The sequence below is a fragment of the Mya arenaria genome, chromosome 12, assembly GCF_026914265.1.
Source record: "Mya arenaria isolate MELC-2E11 chromosome 12, ASM2691426v1".
Lineage (NCBI taxonomy): Eukaryota > Metazoa > Mollusca > Bivalvia > Myida > Myidae > Mya > Mya arenaria.
The window spans coordinates 32,225,099-32,246,073 of NC_069133.1; the positions used below are offsets into that span (position 1 = coordinate 32,225,099).

At 35.0% G+C, this 20,975-nt stretch overlaps 1 protein-coding gene across 1 annotated transcript; it reads right to left on the reverse strand.

Moving 5' to 3' along the window:
* Positions 1-721: 721 nt before the first annotated feature.
* Positions 722-2,112, reverse strand: LOC128210606 (neuropeptide F receptor-like). Its single transcript, XM_052914957.1, has one exon. It carries the CDS (start codon positions 2,110-2,112, stop codon positions 769-771), a length of 1,344 nt encoding a protein of 447 aa, XP_052770917.1. The 3' UTR covers positions 722-768.
* Positions 2,113-20,975: the final 18,863 nt, after the last annotated feature.

The window sequence follows — 20,975 nt, forward strand, 5'->3', positions numbered from 1 at the left end:
TTGTAAAAATATGTATCGGTCTATTGAAGAATGTATTTCATATCTAAGAATGTAACGACGATTTGCGTACCTTTGATGTATATGCTATTCTAATATGGCACAAAAGACAACCTACTTTTTTCTAAGGATGGTTATTTATTTCGAACTAGAACAATGAGTAGTTATACATTATATAAATATTGTAAATAGCAAACGAACAAATTCATAATAATCTTTGTTTGGCGGTTGATGATTTTGCGATTGTCCTAACGAAATGAGCTTTCAAAGGATTCCAAACATTTTCGAAGTAGAAGACACATTAAATCGTTAAATGTGGATATTTTAAATGAATACTGTAATTGACATGTATGATCTCGATCGTACGGAATGCAGTCAATTAAGCCTAAAAGCTGCTGACAAGGTTTCCTGTTTTAACGTTCTTATTTTGATTATAAACCAAAGTTTATCAAAAATATTGCTTCAAATAAGCTACTGAGGAAATTTCGATACTTAATGCTACACTTCTCATGTATTGTTTCGGAGAAAAGGGTAGATCGCCTTCCTCTTTAATCTTTAATATTTGCGTGTAGTAATGTAAATGTTCGGTTTATTTGATATTATTTGAATAAATCCTGTTCAAATAAATCATTCTTGGCTCCGTGCAGTTCGTCATTAAATGTCACAATCGACGAGTGAACAATGCTGCTAGCATTTATTTTTAGTTCCCCAAATCTTACTGCTTCTAATGGCAACTATTATAATAGAAAGAAAAGTAATTCTGTATGCTGGTCACAGAGAGACGGCCGATTGTGCACACGAGTGGTCGATATCAGTTGTCATGAACATCTGTGAAGTTGTTGTGGGCCTGCGAGATGCGCTGTTCGCAAAACCGTTCATTGCAACACAATTTTCGTCGGGAGAAAACGTTATGACCGGAATTCCCCTGTCCTGCGGCCGTTTCACACACGAAAGCTGTCCGTTAAGAATGCTACATTTGGTACACTTGTCACATCGTAACACTTTCATGAATTCTTTACGGAAGTTGTCGTTAAGCCAGCCATACAAAACCGGATTTGAACACGCCGAGCTTAATACGAGCATATGGCATATAACAAATACAAGATTTACGTCAACATCTTGGAATAACTGAAACTGAAAGTCAACAAGAATGTTGCTTATGTTTAAGGGCAGCCAACTCAAGACGAACACGATTGCAATCATTGCCAGAAGGATATTTGTTTTACGTTTTCTTGCCGCTCGACCCTCCTTGCTTTTGTTCGCGCTACCAGCATTCAAATTTTTCCCATTCGGCTCCCCTGAGCTTCTCGGCGGCCGCCTATTCACCATTCTGTATTTCAGTTTGTTACATATCCGCGCATGTGCAACCGACACTGTAATCACTGGAAGAATGTATTGTACAACCATTGAGGCGACTGAATAGGCACCCTTTTCCGCGCGCAGTGTCCGGTCCTCAGAACAGTAGCGGAAATAAAAGTCAATTTCCGGTATGGGCTGTTCTTGGTTGTATACTGAGAAAATAATCAGAGGACTTGACATGAGCAGAGAAATAATCCAAATAGTTATCAAAGCGGCTGCTCCTCCGATCTTCTTCATACTATCTTTCGACGGGTAGACAATCACCTGGAAGCGATCTAGGGCAATGGCAGTAATGCTTATTGTCGAGACAAACACGTTTGTTCCTTGTAGCATGGCAGAAAATTTGCACATGAATGATCCTAGATGCCACTGATTATTCAAAAGCCGATACAAGTTGAGTGGTTGTGTGAATAGACATAATGTTAAATCGGATATAGCTAAGTTAATGATGAAGATATTCCGTGGTGTCCGCATTTGTACATTTCGGAAGACGACAAAACAAACCAGACCGTTGCCAAGGGACCCAAACATTATCAACAGGGAAAACACCGTTATTATTATGCTCTCCGTCGTCCGGTCAAAAGCACTTTCATTCTCCATAAAGATGTCAAGCATTGCATTGTAGTCAAAACTTTCCGAAGTGTTGTCGGTGCCAAGAAAAGTTTCTGCATAGCGATGGTTAACCTGGTATTCCATCCTCTCTTTTGTGTTTGCTGTCAAATTTGATATGTGGAGAATATTCTGGTGATTTGTCATCTTCTCATGAGTTCCTGAAAAGTACAAACAAAGTGTGATTAATGTAAAGCCGGCGAAAAAGAGGCGTCATTATCAATTGATATTTTCACTTGAATAATATGCATCTTCCGTAAAGCTGAAAAATAGACAACAAAAAGGTCCATTTAGCACAATGGAGAGGAATGTTAAATTTGTCTCTAAGGAGCACGTAATTTCATTGCAGGATTTTACCCCCGAGCTACCGTGTAAGATTCTTGTTCTATGGCGAAATTGAATCCCTAATTGAACCAATTACTTGCGCGAATCGATCGAGACGTCTTATCATTTCTTTCCACCTGTCACCAATATTAGATAGCTATTGGGCCTCAAAAAGCCAGCTTGCGTCCTCTTAAACACCGACGCGATGGTTCAAAAGTAGTATTAAATATTATTTTATTATATATATTTAGTTACTGATTACTAAAAGAAATATATATATATATATATAATTCTTTTAGTAATCAGTATTCTATCAGATGACTAGGCGAATGTAAATACATCCAATAGTTACCTGATTACTAAAAGAAATCAAATACGGCTGTATTTACATTCGCCTAGTCATCTAAAAAGCAAGCTTGACAACCCACAAGGAGTGATAATGTCAATGTTTATATCAATATTGCGCTCTGATTGTATTGGCCCGATGTCATTTAACCAATGACAAAAGACGTTACAATCATCGATTATTATTTTGTGCAAAAATCCTTCTTTAACGATATACATTTAGTTGCACATATTTCAATGTTACATATTTATTGGTCGTATTTTGTTCGTGTGTTCATGTTGTATGAACGTGCTTCATGATTGTGCCCGCGTGCCCCCCTGCGTTCGCTGAATGTGACTTATCTAAAAATGAACCTATGGATTTCGCCAAACATTCATGTTTTTAAACGATTCGACTTTTCTGTTTGAATCGTGTTAATTTGCGGGACGTTGAATCTTGTAGGTATTGATTTTAAAACTAGCGTATGCAATACACCCAGGGCCAGTATTCAATATTAATCATATCCTGATCCGACGACATAACTCTGTGATTCCATTTAGCCAATTGGTCAGCTCAATATTCAGGTAAATCAAAATACTTAGATTCTAATCTTAAACTTATGTTCAATCAATGTCGGTTATTAAAAAAACCCTTCTATTTATTGCTAAAATATCCACGATTTTCCCCAAAATTGCTATTTATTTATCAGAACAAATGGAAATTAGGGACAAGAAACTTAGTTGAACTTCATACACAACTGTAAACTTATTGCCGTTTCATTTGCAAAAAACCGTCTAATGAAATTGCATTTATTGAAAACTAGGAAATATCATACTCGTGAACCAAAGTGATTAGGATAAAATGAGGTGAGGGCCAATTGGCAGAAGAAATTAAACACGCAACATTGATTTCCCTATATATTTCTATTTCCCATAACCGCCCGAATAATTGATATCGGAAGAAAGAATAGTTTAAATCGGACGTGTCAACTGGTGGATCTTTCACTCTTCCATCGAACGTCGTTATAGATACACGCGAGAAAAGCCGTCGGAAATGGCCACATGACAGTTTCTATCATACACACATTCCGTTCACCTTAATTTCCTTGAAAACTTATTTATAGTAGCTACTATATTTAGAATTACTTACTTGTCATGTTTCAATTTTGTTTTTTCTCGCAATATGCAAACACGATGCAAAATGTCATAGCGTACATTTTAAAAATATTAGCAAATTTATGAGAACATATTTGAACTGCAAGGTATGGGTGCAATTGCACTAGGCTGTATGTTTCTACACTGATCGCTTCTTCAGTTCCATTTAGTTAAGATTACAAACGGGAATATTTTGTGAAATATAATCACTCACCAATTACTTCCAATTGCTGCAAATGAACTAGAATTGTACATGTAAGTTTTGCATGAGGCAGATCACAAAACAAAGGCCAAGGTCTTAAATTTTGTTTCCATACTGATGCACTTAACCATTTTAAGAAAAGTTTTTGATATTATATCATAAATGAGAAAACAAACAAGTATCGCTATCGACCGGTCAAAAATGATGAGAAGTTTTGTTCCTGTTTTTATCGTAAATAGCAAAACATCTGTTCCAAGTTCCAAACACAGACTAGAAATTTGCGATCTGAGTTCCAAACTTAGACTAGAAATTTGCGATAGGGAGGATGAGTCGCCTGTCGAGAGAGCCCAAAATGTTTCTAGTTAGAATCTTTTTTTACAGCCGGACACATATGATAACAAGAAACATAAGCTCAATTAGCTATTTTCCGGAAGGTCAATTAAGGTCCGATAAGGTCAATTACCTTGAAGTCCCGAAATGAACCGGGTGACAATGTGACTCATGTACATACCAAACTCTAATTAACTATGAAACTACCAAGCTGAAAGAGAACACTACGGACCACGAAATCGAACAAAGTAATTTCTTTGTGTCTGTCATTTTTCGTAGGCAACACAAACACTTTCTCGCTAAAGTTCTCCATTTATCGTGGTATTTGCTGAGATTATCTCTCTGATCTCAAACAATATAACGGTTAGAACGGTTACATTTTCACAGATGAAGGCTGGTTTTTAAGCTGTTGCAGGCTGGTTTTTAAGTTTTAACATGCTGGTCTCAGGCTTGTCTGTAAATATTGACAGCCAGGTCTGTAAGAGGCCGGTCTGAAAGTTGTTAGAAGCTTGTCTGTAAATTTGGACAGCCATGTCTGTAAGTTGTTAGAGGCCTGTCTGTAAGTTGTTCCTTTATTCTATTCCGATATGTACATTCTTTATCGACTTAGAGTTCATGAATGTCAACGACTACAACAAAGATGGCGACAACATAAAGAATAGGGTATAATTCACTGTAAATTCAGGGTCAAGCCCAGCTATCAAATGTTAATTACCATTTTAGATTGCTTAAAAATTGCAGGAAAATGATGACGCTGAGTTAAATGTCAAATTTCCGTCGGACCAAACTACGTAAACAGCAGCTATATCCTGTGCTTCAAAATAAATATCATTGAAAGGGTTCACGAACTTTAGAGAGTATCATTATACGTCGTATACCCGCAAACATCTTCCTCTCGATCCAAGAATCAAATGCCTGGCTTGTATTTTTGCAATTTTGTATTGTTTACTTTTTTGTTATATTAGAAATGCCTTTGGTATCAAGTAAAACATTTCTGTTTTTCATCCTAATTAAGTTTAATTCAGTCCTCGAACCAGCAACAGTAGTTTCGCAATCAATAGTTTCCATCATAAAAAGCATGAAATAAAGCGATGCCATGCATAACGCCGATTCTCTTAGGAACATAAACTAATTTATCACGGAATACAACGAAGGCAAAAACGCTTTTAAACATTATAAGTGCGTTTAAATGGTCCCTTTTTAGTTTAAAACAACAATTTGAATCTAACAGTTTGCCAGTTGTTTCAAATAAGATTCACTTACGTAAAAACGTAATTGAAATTTTCTTTTCAGTGAAAAATACTAACGAAAGAAAAGGAATGTTTTCATAAGATGCTGTTCAAATTATTTTTTTACCATTTACCATTTATTCCAACAATTCATTCAATGCACTTTCGTACCTATAGTTGATACTACATAGTTCATACAATTGACATGAACATATTTCATTGAGTAACTTAATTAGAATGCGACATTCTAATAAAAGAAATACTAAATGAAATACATGGATAGAGAAAAATGTTAACACAGTCGAAACGTACTCGAAGTTTAGTGTCATATTACCGCATTGATTGTGAACGTAATTTCATTATTAATGCATTCTGAATAACTGCCATATTTATTTTCTTAGACCTCATTTTACCATGCATCCATTATGAACGCATATAGAATGATGCCCTGTTAGAAATAAACCATTCAAATCACGTCCAAATGCATTCGGATTCAAACCACTAATTACAACATGACTTCGATTTGCTTCTAGTTCTCGTTATTGTGAAACCGTTGTTACATCTCATGACTTAATGCTCCCTTGGAAATAATAGTTCACAGACAGTTTGGCAGGTAGGTCGAACATCTAAAATGTCTTCCTTATACGAGAGTGTTCACACGGCAAAATTCGTAATCCAAATGCGCATTTAGTTATGGTTTGCCTTTTATCATACAAATTACAGTTATGTATGAATTTCCTTTCATCACTATTGTGTTTGAGGAGCCCGACTGACAAATAAGCTCGTTCTCAGATACCTTCATTAGCCTTAATGTAAATTTTGATACCTGGTTACCTCGTGTCATTTTGGAATCTTTTGAAAGGTTGGCCCAGATATATGTGCCAAATAAATAAGGGTCTTGTGTTCCCACCGTTTACAGTAAAATGGATGCTTATAATGATAGTTTACTGAGAGAAATATTTTTCAATTAAACATCACATAACAATTCCTCCATCGTAAAATACATTCTTAATTGAAGCTTTAACAATCAAAACGATAAAAACAAATGTCGGTGATAACAATAGTTTGTGATTCTCTAGTCATGAGCATCATTATTAAAATTGCTTCATGCATATACTTTTAATTACAAGCCATGGCTATGCATTTTCAAGCGCAATATTATGTTGAGAAAATATTTTTTCAAAAGGAACAGAAGAAATTAAAAAGGCACGAGCGAAGAACCAGATAATTATGTACTCAGTTGTGTTTTATTACTATCGAATGTATTGCCCAAAATGTTGTAACTTTACTCCCATTTACTTGGCCAATTTAGAACATGTGCCGGTCCTTTTAGGTTTTAACCATTAAATACAATCTAATTTTTATTTTCATTAAGCACGAAATTGTCATAATTGCTGTGCTGGACAAATTGTTTCCTCTCAAACATGTCATACTATATAAGAGACAATTTCTGCCATCAAGCTGACTAAATTTCAAGTATATTATTTTCTTTTCAACAATCTTTGTCTTTGACCGGATCAGCCCTTTCCTAGAATCAGCTTTTCATTAAAGCACGAAACGCTTAATGATTTCCATGTGGAAAGGCATTTGTGAAAGGCATGTAGGATGTTGAAGGCTGGTCTATAAGTTTATTCAGGCTGGTTAGAAGTTGATGCAGCTTGGTCTTTAAACTGATGCTAGCTCGTCTGTAAGTCGTTGCAGGCTGGTCTGTCAGGTATAGGAGGCTGATCTGTAAGTTGTTAGTTGTTGGAGACTTGTCTCTGAGCTGTTTGAGGTTGATCTGTATGATGGTGCAGGCTGGTCTTTAAGTTGTTGTTGTTGAAGGCTGGTCTGTAAGGTGTTGTTGTTGAATGCTGGTCTGTAAGTTGTTGAATGCTAGTCTGTAAGTTGTTGAAGGCAGGTCTGTAAGTTGTTGTTGTTGAAAGTTGTTGAAGGCTGGTCTGTAAGTTGTTGTTGTTGAAAGATGGTCTGTAAGTTGTTGAAAGATGGTCTGTAAGTTGTTAAAGGCTGGTCTGTAAGTTGTTGAAAGCTGGTCTGTAAGTTGTTGAAAGCTGGTCTGTAAGTTGTTGAAAGTTGGGCTGTAAGTTGTTAAAGGCTGGTCTGTAAGTTGTTGAAAGCTGGTCTGTAAGTTGTTGAAAGCTGGTCTGTAAGTTGTTGAAGGCTGGTCTGTAAGTTGTTGAAAGCTGGTCTGTAAGTTGTTGAAAGCTGGTCTGTAAGTTGTTGAAAGCTGGTCTGTAAGTTGTTGAAAGCTGGTCTGTAAGTTGTTGAAAGCTGGTCTGTAAGTTGTTGAAAGCTGGTCTGTAAGTTGTTGAAAGCTGGTCTGTAAGTTGTTGAAGGCTGGTCTGTAAGTTGTTGTTGTTGAAGGCTGGTCTGTAAGGTGTTGTTGTTGAAGGCTGGTCTGTAAGGTGTTGTTGTTGAAGGCTGGTCTGTAAGGTGTTGTTGTTGAAGGCTGGTCTGTAAGTTGTTGAAAGCTGGTCTGTAAGTTGTTGAAGGCTGGTCTGTAAGTTGTTGTTGTTGAAAGTTGTTGAAGGCTGGTCTGTAAGTTGTTGTTGTTGAAAGCTGGTCTGTAAGTTGTTGAAAGTTGGTCTGTAAGTTGTTGAAAGTTGGGCTGTAAGTTGTTGAAAGCTGCTCTGTAAGTTGTTGAAAGCTGCTCTGTAAGTTGTTGAAAGATGGTCTGTAAGTTGTTGAAAGCTGCTCTGTAAGTTGTTGAAAGCTGCTCTGTAAGTTGTTGAAGGCTGGTCGGTAAGTTGTTGAAAGCTGGTCTGTAAGTTGTTGAAAGCTGGTCTGTAAGTTGTTGAAGGCTGGTCTGTAAGTTGTTGAAGGTAAGGCTATAAGTTGGTGCAAAATAATAGCATACATCTTTTCATTTTCGGTGTATGTCTTAATTTGAAATAGATGACCTTGTCCAGATATAATGCTTATGATGTTAAGTGTAATAACATAAACGCAAATTTCTCTGTTAGTCTGTCTTGCCCGTTACGATTCTCTTAAAGAGTAGATAAAAAGTCCTGTCGACAGTTATGTTTAAATTTCTTTAATTTTCTTCAAATGAATAATATTTTTTGTTGACTGGCCAAACTTACAGTTCGTGAACGTTATATACAACTATGGTTTCGTAAATAATGCACTGCCACGGATAAAGCATTTAGGCATTTTAGTAAAATCTATTCCACACTTTAAATATGTAAAAGTCTTTTTTAATTTACTGCTAAACCAAATGCATCCAACAACATACATTTGACATGTTGATTAAGTTTATGTATACATTTACTTTCTATAATGACAGGACCCTCGCCCAAAATACCTCTGGTTTGAATCTGACCCACAGACTATTTATTCCCTGTATGTATCGATGTAGCCTGATATTGCATTCAACTTATGTTACTCATGGACAAAGTGAACAGATTAATATCAGTGTTTATAAATATGCATAAGCAACATGCTCAAGACTCAGGGCTGAAGTTACTGGGACAAACTGAAAAATCTTCTCAGACGTCCCCGTTCCATTCGGCATTAAATGACTTGACTCACACATTGAAGCTGGCCGAAAGCATGTCAAAGCTTAAAACGCTTTGATTTTCATTATAAAATTGTATCAAATGCCTTTATTAATATTTGAAGGTTGTTAGTATGTACTTACACAAGTAAATGGTTTGATTCGACATAGTCGCATAACCTTTTATTTTGTGTAAGTACAGATTCACAATCTTAATAAAACAATGTCAAGTAAAAGTCGATTTAAGGTTATTTTAGACCAAGAACGGATTATAGGATGAAAGAAATATCATAATTTATTAAAAGCATTTTGGTTTGAAATATTAAGTTAACTGAGAAACATTTTGAAACTTGTTGCGTATTTTGCTTTTGATATTGCGTTTTGTAACTCGTCGATATTAAAAATATGCGTTTTCTATTATTTCAATGGCGTAATTACACAAAACGCAGCATATTCTCACTATATTAACCGCACAATATATTATGCACACTCAATAGAGCGCTACTACATGTATTAGCAAGCTACATAATAATTATGCAGAACGCAGCTCCGTAGCTGGCTATTTGAGTCCGTAGTTATATCAGCTCTCGGGTTGATTCGCCCGTGCACGCAGTATTTCGTCAAATGTTAAAAAATGTTATGTCGCCCAATCGATGGTAGATTCCGATTTACGGTTAAAAAAGTCTGCAGGCCTAGCGACCTACAGTCTTAACACAGCGACATCTTTAAGAGTAGGGTTATAATTTACTGTAAACTACAGGGTCAAGCGCAGCTGTCAAACATGGATTACGGGCATACTTAAAGGAAAAATAATTAAATCGAACAAGCAGTAAACGTGACATGCGACAAACGCGGCTTATGATTGCTTAAAACGTGAAGGAAAATGATGACGCTGAGTTAAATGTAAGACTACTGCTGTATAAAGCCACGTTAACAACAGTTATTTTCTGTTCTTCAAATTAAGTATCATTAGAAGGTTCACGACCTTTGAGAATATCAATATACGGCATACAGCCCCAAGATTCTTCCTCTAGACCCAAGAATCAAATGCCTGTCTAGTATGTTTGCAATTGCATATCGTTTAGTTTTGTGTAATAGTAGAAATGCGGTTGGTATCAAGAAACATACTAGTAGTCCAAGTGCTACCATACAAGACAACAAGTAAGCATGGTTATCGCAAAAAGTAACACGTACTGAATTGGGAAGCTGAATTAAAAAGGGTCAGTGATGGTCTTATTCTGTAATGAGCCACATTTGGCATATCTGTCATTGTAAGGCTTTTGATAATAGTAAAAACATTTCTGTTTTTCATCCTAATTAAGTTTAATTCAGTCCTCGAACCAGCAACAGTAGTTTCGCAATCAATAGTTTCCATCATAAAAAGCATGAAATAAAGCGATGCCATGCATACCGCCGATTCTCTTAGGAACATAAAATAATTAATCACTGAATAAAACGAAGGCAAAGCCGCTTTTAAACATAATAAGTGCGTTTAAATAGTCCCTTTTGAGTTTGAAACAGCAATTTTTATCTCAGATGTTTCCAATTATCGGAGATACACTGATGTACAAACGTAATTGACACTTTCTTTTTAGGGAAAAATACTAACGAAAGAAAAGGAAGGTTACCATAAGAAACTGATAAAAGTATTTATACTATTTACCATTTACCATTTATTCAAACAATACATCAAGATACTTTCGTACTCATAGTTTATACAACATAATTCTTACGATTGGTACGAACATTTCCATTGAGGCACTTAATTAGAATGCAAACATTCTAATTACACAAGTAATAAATGAAACATATTATGGATAGAGAAAAGTGTTAATACAGCCAAAACGTAGTCGAAGTTTAGTGTCATTTTGCCGCATTGATTGTGTACGCATTTGCATTCTTTATGCCAAATGGAAATGCATTCTGAATAACTGCCATATTTATTTTCTTAGACCTCATTTTACAATGCATCCATCATGAACGTAGATAGGATAATGCCCTGTTTGGAATAAACCATTCAAATCACTCCCAAATGCATTTCGCTTCAAACCACTAATTACAACGAGACTTGGATTTGCTTCTAGTTCTCGTTATTGTTAAACCGTTGTTACATCTCATGACTTAATGCTCCCTTGGAAATAACAGTTCACAGACAGTTTGGCAGGTAGGTCGAACATCTAAAATGTCCTCCTTATACGAGAGTGTTCACACGGGAAAATTCCTATCGCAAAGTTGTCTTTAGTTGATTGCCGTTTATCATTATGAATGTATTTTTGATAACTGGTTACCTTATGTCATTTTGGAATATTTTGGAAGGATATTGCTTGTTGCTAACAAACACATCAATCAAATGGCCAAACTTACTGATACGCAGTCTTTGTTGGTTACATTTTTGCTTTTTTGACTGAAATTGTGTAATGTCCTCTTTTGAATTTGTTAGTTTTATGACATATTTTAGGACCATGACCATTTACAGATACGAAAATGTAAGGCATTCTATCAGTTGAATGATCACCATACTCTTTAGAATACATGACATGATAATTAATAGTAAGCTCACAAAATTGCGTTAGGTTTGATCGCCTACTTGATATGAAATAAACAATATGGGAGCTAAAACGAACCAGATTCTAATAAACTATAGCGTTTAGGGTGTAACTGTAACAGATCACAATGAGCATTCTTACATTTAACATATGCATCATTCATGTATCGTGACTAAGACATAACAGTTTGGTGATTTCGACCACAGTTGTAGAAAAAAATAGTTTTTGTGTTAAAAAACGTTTGCGATTCGAAAGTATATATAACAAAAGAAGACGCGAGCGATGAACCTGACAATTATGTGCCCAGTTGCTATTCATTACAAACGAATGAATGGCCCAAAAGATGATAACATAAGACCCATTAAATTGGTTAATTTAAAACGTGTGACAGTTCTTTTAGGGATTTAGCATAATTATCAAACTTAAAATCGTTTTATCCATCAAACAAGGAGTGAATTGTCATAATTGCGATGCTGGACAAATTATTTCCCCTCAAACCTGTCACACTAATGACTAAATACAATATAAGAGACCATTTCTGTCGAAATAGTTTCTGCCATCAAGCTGACTAAATTTCACTCATGTTTTTTGCTTTTCAACAATATTTGTCTTGGACCAGATCAGCCCTTTCCAAGAACTTGTTTTTTATTACAGCATTAAACGCTTGATGACGTCATTGTGGAAAGGCAATTGTTCCGACTACTCTTTGTCATTAACACTGTGACCGTGTCACATTATGTGCCACATTACACGCAATCAGTAATCGCTCCAAACATGCCTTTGATGATTACAAGTGGATTAATAAAGTAACACTGGTCTAATGGAACGCTGTTGTCACAACTAGATTTATTTTCAGATTGTCCTCGTTAATCGTAATTTATTTCCACTCTCTTCAACGCAGATGCAACGCAACATTAACCAGTCCTTAGAGTCCGGAAATGAGACGCTTCATTGAATTGCCTTGCACAAGTTTTACACAATGCGGTAAAACAGATTACCTGGTAACATGTTGATCACACAAATTGCATTTGTATAAAGAATAATTTTGTCTTTACCTTTACAGGTAAAACAGCGTTTGTAATGGAAATGGATGAACAAATTCTAACATTCACCATCGAAAGCAAACAATGATTAGTTTGAAGTACAACAAGCATTCGTTTTCACTCCATAATTTATTCGTCGTTTACAATAATCTGGACCTTCCCGTTAGTAATAGAGGTGAATTGTTCGACTCGCTGGTTTTACCAACACTTAATTATGGGGCAGAAGTATGGGGCTACCATGAGGGACCGGATGTAGAAATTTTACACTTGAAAGTTTGTTGGAAAATATTAGGTGTGAGACGCTCTACCAATCGCGAAGCTCTTTATGGTGAACTTGGTCGAATACCAATGTCAATACAGAGAAAAATACTACTTATAAAGTACTGGATAAGATTAATTACTTTAAACGAGAACTTCTTAATATACAAAACATATAATATGCTAAAAACGATACTAATAACGATCTTAACTATAAGGGATATAACTGGGCATTCAGAGTCAATCAGATTCTCGATGAACACGGGCTTGGCTATTTCTGGGAGAACCAGTTTAAAATGCTTATCGATTTTGGCGTTATAAAACAGCGTATACTAGATAATTATCATCAAAGCTGGTATTCATCCATAAATAACTCAGGACGTCTTGAAACATATTGTCTTTTTAAACATACATTTCGCATAGAAAATTACCTTTATGTTGTAAAAGATTCAAAATTTAGAAAAGCAATGTCAAAATTTAGAGTTTCATGATCTTCATATTGAACGTGATAGATACGTTAATAAACCTAGATCTCAAAGATTATTTGTCTACTGCAACCAAAGAATGATTGAAAGTAAATGTCACTTTTTATTAATATGTCCGAAATACGCAGACTTAAGAGCCAAATATATTAAAAGATATTACTTCACGTGGCCAACAAAGCAAAAGTTTATTAATTTGTTATCCAACAATTCAAATAAATCTGATTATTTGTAAATACGAATACTTTTTTTATTTCAAGTAATACTACTGCAATAGCATAACACTTGGGGAGAGCACAAGGGGAAGTCACTGTGTTATCTAGAGGTCTAGCAATCTCTACGTAATAATTAGTCGGCTTCATTTCATAAGAACGAGTATTTCCACGTCTGTTTCTCATTTTACACAGTATATACCTATTTACCAAAATGAGTATTTTGTGTGTTGATATCATGCAAAACAATGCGTTTGGTTCACAAAAGTTAAATTTACTATTTCTAATATTTTGCTTGCAAGCTTGATCTCTTTTGCCCTGGGGAAGAATTTACATATGTCACAAATGAGATTGCTTTGTGACGGATAAATCAAGCCAATGACAGTATACTTACTTTCAGGTTAGGAGAATATAAATATAGTTTTAGATTAAACTTCAGTTAACATGTTTTTACAAATTTAATTGAAATAAAAAAATCATTTCATTTGAATCAATAGAATAATGTATTTTAACAACACCTATCATTAACAAAAACAACTCCACGCCGGTTAAATTGTGTAACCCTTGACTAAACTATTCACTAAACAAACCTGGCCGATAATGAATTTCTGGTGTTATTTCATAAAACGCTTAATATTAACCCTTCCGTAAATGACCCCAAATCAAGGTAACTACACATATAATCATATTTCTAGTTTCATTGCTTGACATTTATAAATAGAATATTTACATGTTTATCATATTAAACAAATGATCTATAAAAATCGTTGTTTGTTTGTATAGTATTTTCATTTTCAGTGGAAATCATTAAATATTGAATCTATATGTATACCAAAATAAAATGATATTGTCTGTAGGTACCTTTCGGTATTTATTAAAGTTTTACATTATTTACAATATTAATATTTTGAAGAAAAAAACTAACAACATTTTGCCCGTTTTGAAGCATAATGTATCTGTATGATGAACATGGCTTTTGTCAGTGTTATAATATTGTTGAAAACCCTGGGCCCTCCTTTGCTCAAAATCTATACCGTGTTTGTTTATACCGCTTTCATAAATTGAGTTTCTTGATAAATATTATTACAATAAAAGTGATAAAATCGACAAAAAAACCTTTGTAAATAATTGTTTATTGTCGAAATACCCAAGGATTTTACCAGAGAGTAATGCATGATTGTTATTTTGTGTCTGAAGAAACGACAGAGTACGAATAAAACGATGTGAGTTGGAACTCTTTGCAGAGAGAACAGTTAATATAACAATGAAAAAGTATTGTTGAGAGAAAAATACGCGAGTGTTGCGTCTTGAGAAACAACGAAGAGTTTCAGTAGGACATCTACGGTGGCCAAGACTTAGTTCAGCCAATCAAAACAGCGTTCCATTTTCGCCGCTTTTTGATTTCACCGTTAGCACTCCTGACACTAAAACGCCATTTGTACTAAAAAATAGTGAATAATATGGACGAACACAGGGATAGTCTTATTGCAAATAATGTTTAGGAAGGCCTTTCTTATGCTGAAATTGCCACCGATTTGAGGGAAAGTCATGGAATTCAAAGTTTACGGCATTTGCACAGAGGATTAAATCGTGGATGTTAAGACGAAGAGACTACAGTGACGTCCATTCTCTTGTTCACTTTGTTGTGCTTTACATCAAACATTCTTTACACAATCATTGGTACATAATCATGCGACAGCGATGCTCGGTGAATGGATTGAGCATACGGACACAGGATGTGGCCACCATCCTCCGTATATGCGACCCTATAGGTACTTAAAACGGACTGACAAGATTAGTCCATGATTGTTCTATACTGTACATTGCTCTGTGCTGTGCTGTGCTATATTCTTATTTGATATAATAATGTATAATATATGTATAGGATCTGACACAAGTTTACATTTAATACAATATTTTATTAAACGAGTTCATGAAATGTTAGTAAGCTTCTGGCGAGCTTACTAACAACTTTCATGGACGAGTTCAATAAAAATCTTGTAAAGAATGACAACGAGTGTCAGATCTTTATTATCACATGCTTAAAACGGTGTTTTAAAACCAATTTAGGTCCACTTTCTGTTCCCATTGTTTGACAGCCAAAGTACTCAGAGTGGAATGTCAACGATGCGCCATATTAATTGAAAATGACAAAAATAGCTATCAAGTTTTAATTCTGATAAAGCGCTTAACAAGTCACAAATATAAACAAAATGTGTAGTAAAATATCCAACAACATGAATAACGAGCAATTTTAACCAAAAAACCCCAATAAGTACACAATTTGATGATGCCACACTGAGAGTACATGCATTTACACGGTTTATGTGACCTACATTAGTCTGTCAAGTTTTACTGTGTGCACGGATTTAAAAGTTATTCGCTGTCGCTTCCTACGATGATTTTGCAGCGTTTTCTTGGTGTACATGGCGTTTCACAACATGCAGATGATTACGGCGAAGCCTATCAAGAATGTTTTCAGAGAACATGATGTTCTAGCCGTCATGGTATGTGTAAGGAGAAGCCTGTAACGCGGAATTCGTATTTGTGTTTTTGGTAACCGACATCTGATTAAACTGGCAAGCAAATGGCATTGATTGCATATTGCGTGTTTGTCAAGATGGATATGTTTGAAATGTTTTCGGGTAAGCATGTGATAAAATATTGTTTAATAATATGATACAATATGATGCTATAATATATATATACAATGGGAAAGCGGTGATATCAACTATTATACATTGATCACAACACAAACGAGCCCAGAACTCTACCGATGTTCAAACCGCGAGAGACAACAGGCACAGATTACATTAATAGTAAGTTATTATTATCGAGTTTAATGTTATAGTTGAAAACATGAGTTCAACGGCGGGTTAAACCGGTTTAACTGATTAAATGTATTTCATCCTTTTATTATTATTATGATTAATACATGCTTGAAAATAATGACAATCAAAAACATTGACAAATATTACTTTTTATTTAATCTTCATTATGGTAAAAATGTATTCCATGATAATATGACAACGGTATTCCAAATAAACAACGAAATGCTAATATACCTAAATGGCATTTCACATTTAACTCATGAACGTAAAAATATAGATGTACACTAATGATCATGAATTTATTAAAAATGCCATTTATCGCAGTAATAGTTATTATTGACATTTGTATGTTCAGGGTGAGAAATCATGTGACTTAATGGGGTTCTTACATGGATCAGCACGTGCCACAACCAATGTAAACAAACTATTTCGGGACGTTAATTTCTAAATAACTTAAAGCAAAATACAATCTTATTTTCTGCTTCTACACGTGTGAGCTATTTTTGATTTGCTGTCATTTTAATGATGTAATCCTTGGTCAAATGTTCAGCGTTGAATCGTTATACAAAACTATGTCAAGATGAATTGTTGGCTAAGGATTGCATCATCAAACTACATCGGAAAGGCGTGATAGAGTAACGGCTATTTTCGACTTATGTTTCTTAAACATTTCCGATGAATTTGACTGTGAAAATTCCGTATGGCCCCTAGCCAGATGCAACGGCACGCCCTTTTTTTGTTTATTTTTCTCTTTAGTTAATGATTACTTAATTATAATATTTCAATGGAGAGCGATTGAAAATGTAATTCTACAAGAATGTTTAATACTGAATGAAAATAATTTGTCTCTGAAACGATAGTTTTAGCGGAAGTATTTGACTTTAACATTGACCTTAGATTACCACGCGTCATGACGCCAGTAAACAAAGTCGCACGTACTTTTTAAAACAAATGTACATATTGGTATATATTACAATTCAGCAACATGTCGTCGTTGTAAATACAAACATTAGCCGGACGTCTTACAGATGAATGCCGACAAAACAGTTAACCCCACTTTTATTGTAGGCAAACTTGAGAGGGAGGATAATTAACAATTTATAAATAAATAATTTCACTAAACGAAAGGCCTTGTGTCTGAGATGTTCGACACAGGACTCTTAGAGTAAGAATTAGCTTTTCCATAAGCAAAAATGTTTAACAAGAATTGAAACAAATGTTTGACACTAAGACTTTTAGAAAAGGAGTCCACCGGACTCCTTAATTTCAAAATCAAGGAGTCCAGCATAAAATTAAGGAGTCCAGGATAATTAGAACATTTATTCAAATTTATTGACTCAATGCTCCAGCTAGCCCTAAATAACAGGTTGGGACACCCGCTGCCCTTTTCAAGTACCCGGCTGCCATTTTACTACACCCTGCTGTGTCCTTTTGTTTGCCAGTCAATGTCAGATATGAGTTATAAATGTACTTACTTTTGACACTAACTTAAAGTTAACAGCTGTGGTAACAAACTGTAAGTATTGAAAGAAGTAACATCAAATTACATAAAAAGTTGAGTACTGGCCCTTGCAAGCGTCCCATAAAGGCTAATTTAATTCACATCAAAAGTGTCATTTCTGACCTACCCCCTGGCTGGAGCACTGATGACTATTTATTCAATGATTTCAGAGTCTTTGGTATTTCATTTCTGAATGGCAAACTAGAGAATGTATTCTGAGAGCACATTTAAGTTATATTTTAATTGTTTTATTCAAATAACATGAACATGACTGAAACTATTTATCTAATAGATTCTAATATGACTTGAAGAATTTGCCATGAACTGATGATCTAGCATATAGAAGCTTGGCCTCTTGTGAAGCGGCTGTGGAGCCATCAGATATAAGGGAATTGAACGGGGCATTATCAAATACTGAATTTTGTTTAATTGGAACATTCATCTGCAATCAATGCAATGCGACACTGACATGCCTTATATGTTGTGCCAATGCTAACAGACTTTGCAATATAAGCTTGGTACATGGTGACATAGTCTGTGTAGGACTGTCCTTATTTTTGAATAATGTTCAGCATCCATAAACAGAATGCACTACCTGTCAAAGATAGCTTTGTTCAGCTGAATTAACAAGCAGCCAGCTGGTGATTAACTTAATTATTTTTCCCTTTTTTGCATTTTCTTAGCTTATAATATTATCATGGCCCTTAAAAGTTTGTTGATGGCTTTCAATCGCACCTTACAGCGCACAGTGACAAAAGCTCCCTACAGTCAGGTACTCATATACAGATGTCAGTTCAAACATCAGCCAAGACTATTGTTTTAACCATGCTTGCTGAATTTCCTTTCTCTATAAATTACAAACTCTTTATGTTTTTATTTCTTTTTCAGTTCTTTTATTTTTCGCAGCCGGTGGCGAAATCCATTTTACCATTGACATAAACATTGTTTACATCTAAAATCAACGAGGAATATTTTTTAAACACCGTTTGACGGGTTTTATCGATTTAGTTACCATATTACAAACATTAAAAGATACATGAATACCAGTCAATGACGTCAATTACTACTTTAAAAAGCGTCTAAATGATAACGATTTGACGAGTCGCGAAATAATGACATACGAGCTTTCGGATTCTTTTAACCTTCGGATACGATTTGTGTACAATTGGATTTTGAAATGAAGGAGTCCGACGGACTGCCTAGACGGAAAATCCGGTAGTCCGAGCCGAATTTTAGGAGTCTCGGACTACCGGACTCCCGTTAGTGTCGAACGCTGATCAGTTAGTGTCGACTGCACAAATTGCGAGACTGGTATCATTGTGTCGGACAGAAGGAAAAGTGTTTGTTTGAAATTCGTGTAGTATTATTTTGTTGCTGTTGTTGTTTTCGTGGTATAAGAGAGGTGGCGAATCACTACCTGTACGGGTACGTGTACGTGTGGATTCTTTGTGTCGTTCAGGTAAATGTACATTTGGAAGTTTAGAATGACGATAAAAAAAACGTAATTAATGCGAGTATCTGCGAGCCTACAAGTACAAGTTTGCATATATATATATATATTGCAAACTCTACTGCAACTAATAAATGTACGCATAGCTACACGTTCAATAAGCGTACATTTCGTTTGGTGCTGTCTCTCTTTTATGACATAAAACATATATGATATTGAGGTGTTTTAAGAATAGCATAATTTGCACGGGGTGTATCTGGTATGTTCAGGGGATAACATCTTATTAGTTTTTAAGAAATGAAAATACGGACAGTTTTTTACCCATGTGTCCAATATCTATTACAGTTTGATTTTCATCAAAGAAATGTGTATATTTGTTTTAGATTCATAAGTAAGGGAGCACCATTATCAAGGTCTTTTCGTGACCAAACCATTTATGAACAGCTAAAATGAGTTATTTTCCGAGGAATGAAATTAACGCCGCGTTGGACAGATTTTTCTCTTCCAATGTTTTACCGCGCCTTGCAATGTTTAAATAAGAGACCACTCCATTACACTTAGTTTTATACTACAGCGGCTAAGTTGTCTCTTGCTTTATTGATGTCAACTCTTTTTGTCTCTGATCATCTGGATAGTTTCACCACTTGAAGAATTGAAGTATAAAATAACTATGTCTTTGCCTTAACACAGTTTTAAAATATTAAAATGATATTGTCCTGGAAAAAAATAAATTACAAATTTTAAATGACAATAACAGTTTTTAAATTTCCGTTCATATTAAACGAGATATCAATTTTCTTCCCTGTAGTGCGCCGGAATGACGATACATTACCTTTCTCGGTTATATATAGTGTGTATAAATTATTTATTTTGTTAATAACATTCGCGAGTTCTAATCGTTTCTGTAGATAATAAACCTACAATGTATCAAATCTATTGGTTGCCTTTTCGTACTTACGGCTTTATTTTCATTTTTTTCATTTTAAAGATACTCGCTCATGTTTTTGCACCAAAAACTAGTTTACTGGTAAGGTAATGCATCTGAAAACCCTTTCTTTATCATTATTTTACTATATGCTATCGAAATTGGAGAACACATTACTATTATACTACAAAATAGTATTTGTTTTTTTGGGGGGGTGCGTCCCACGCCGGTAAAGTCAGGAAAAGGTTAAAAAACCAACGCCTTCACCACTAGGCCACCAGGATTTATACAGAAGGGAAAGATATTTTGACATTTCAACAATACATCGCGTTTATAATGTCAATCAACCAACGCAACAACAAGCCGTAATTAAGGGACCTTTAGCGTTGTTAATATTTGCTGAAGGTATCTTACTGTCTTAGTTTTAACATTCCTTATGATATGTCACACTTGATTACGCCATTCAGAAAAGTGTATTCACAAAAACATGAGCGAGTTCATTCAAAACTCCTTTGTAACATTGTGTAAAATGTAGCAAGCGTTTCAAATTTGAGATTGTATCAAATATATCGTTTAGATTAGTTATTTTGTTGTTGTTTTTATATCACAATGTAAATATTATGTCAAACATGGAACGTTTCATTTGAGGCAGTGCCAAATAGTGTTTCTTACTTTGCGAATTATAACTTCTTACATATCCTT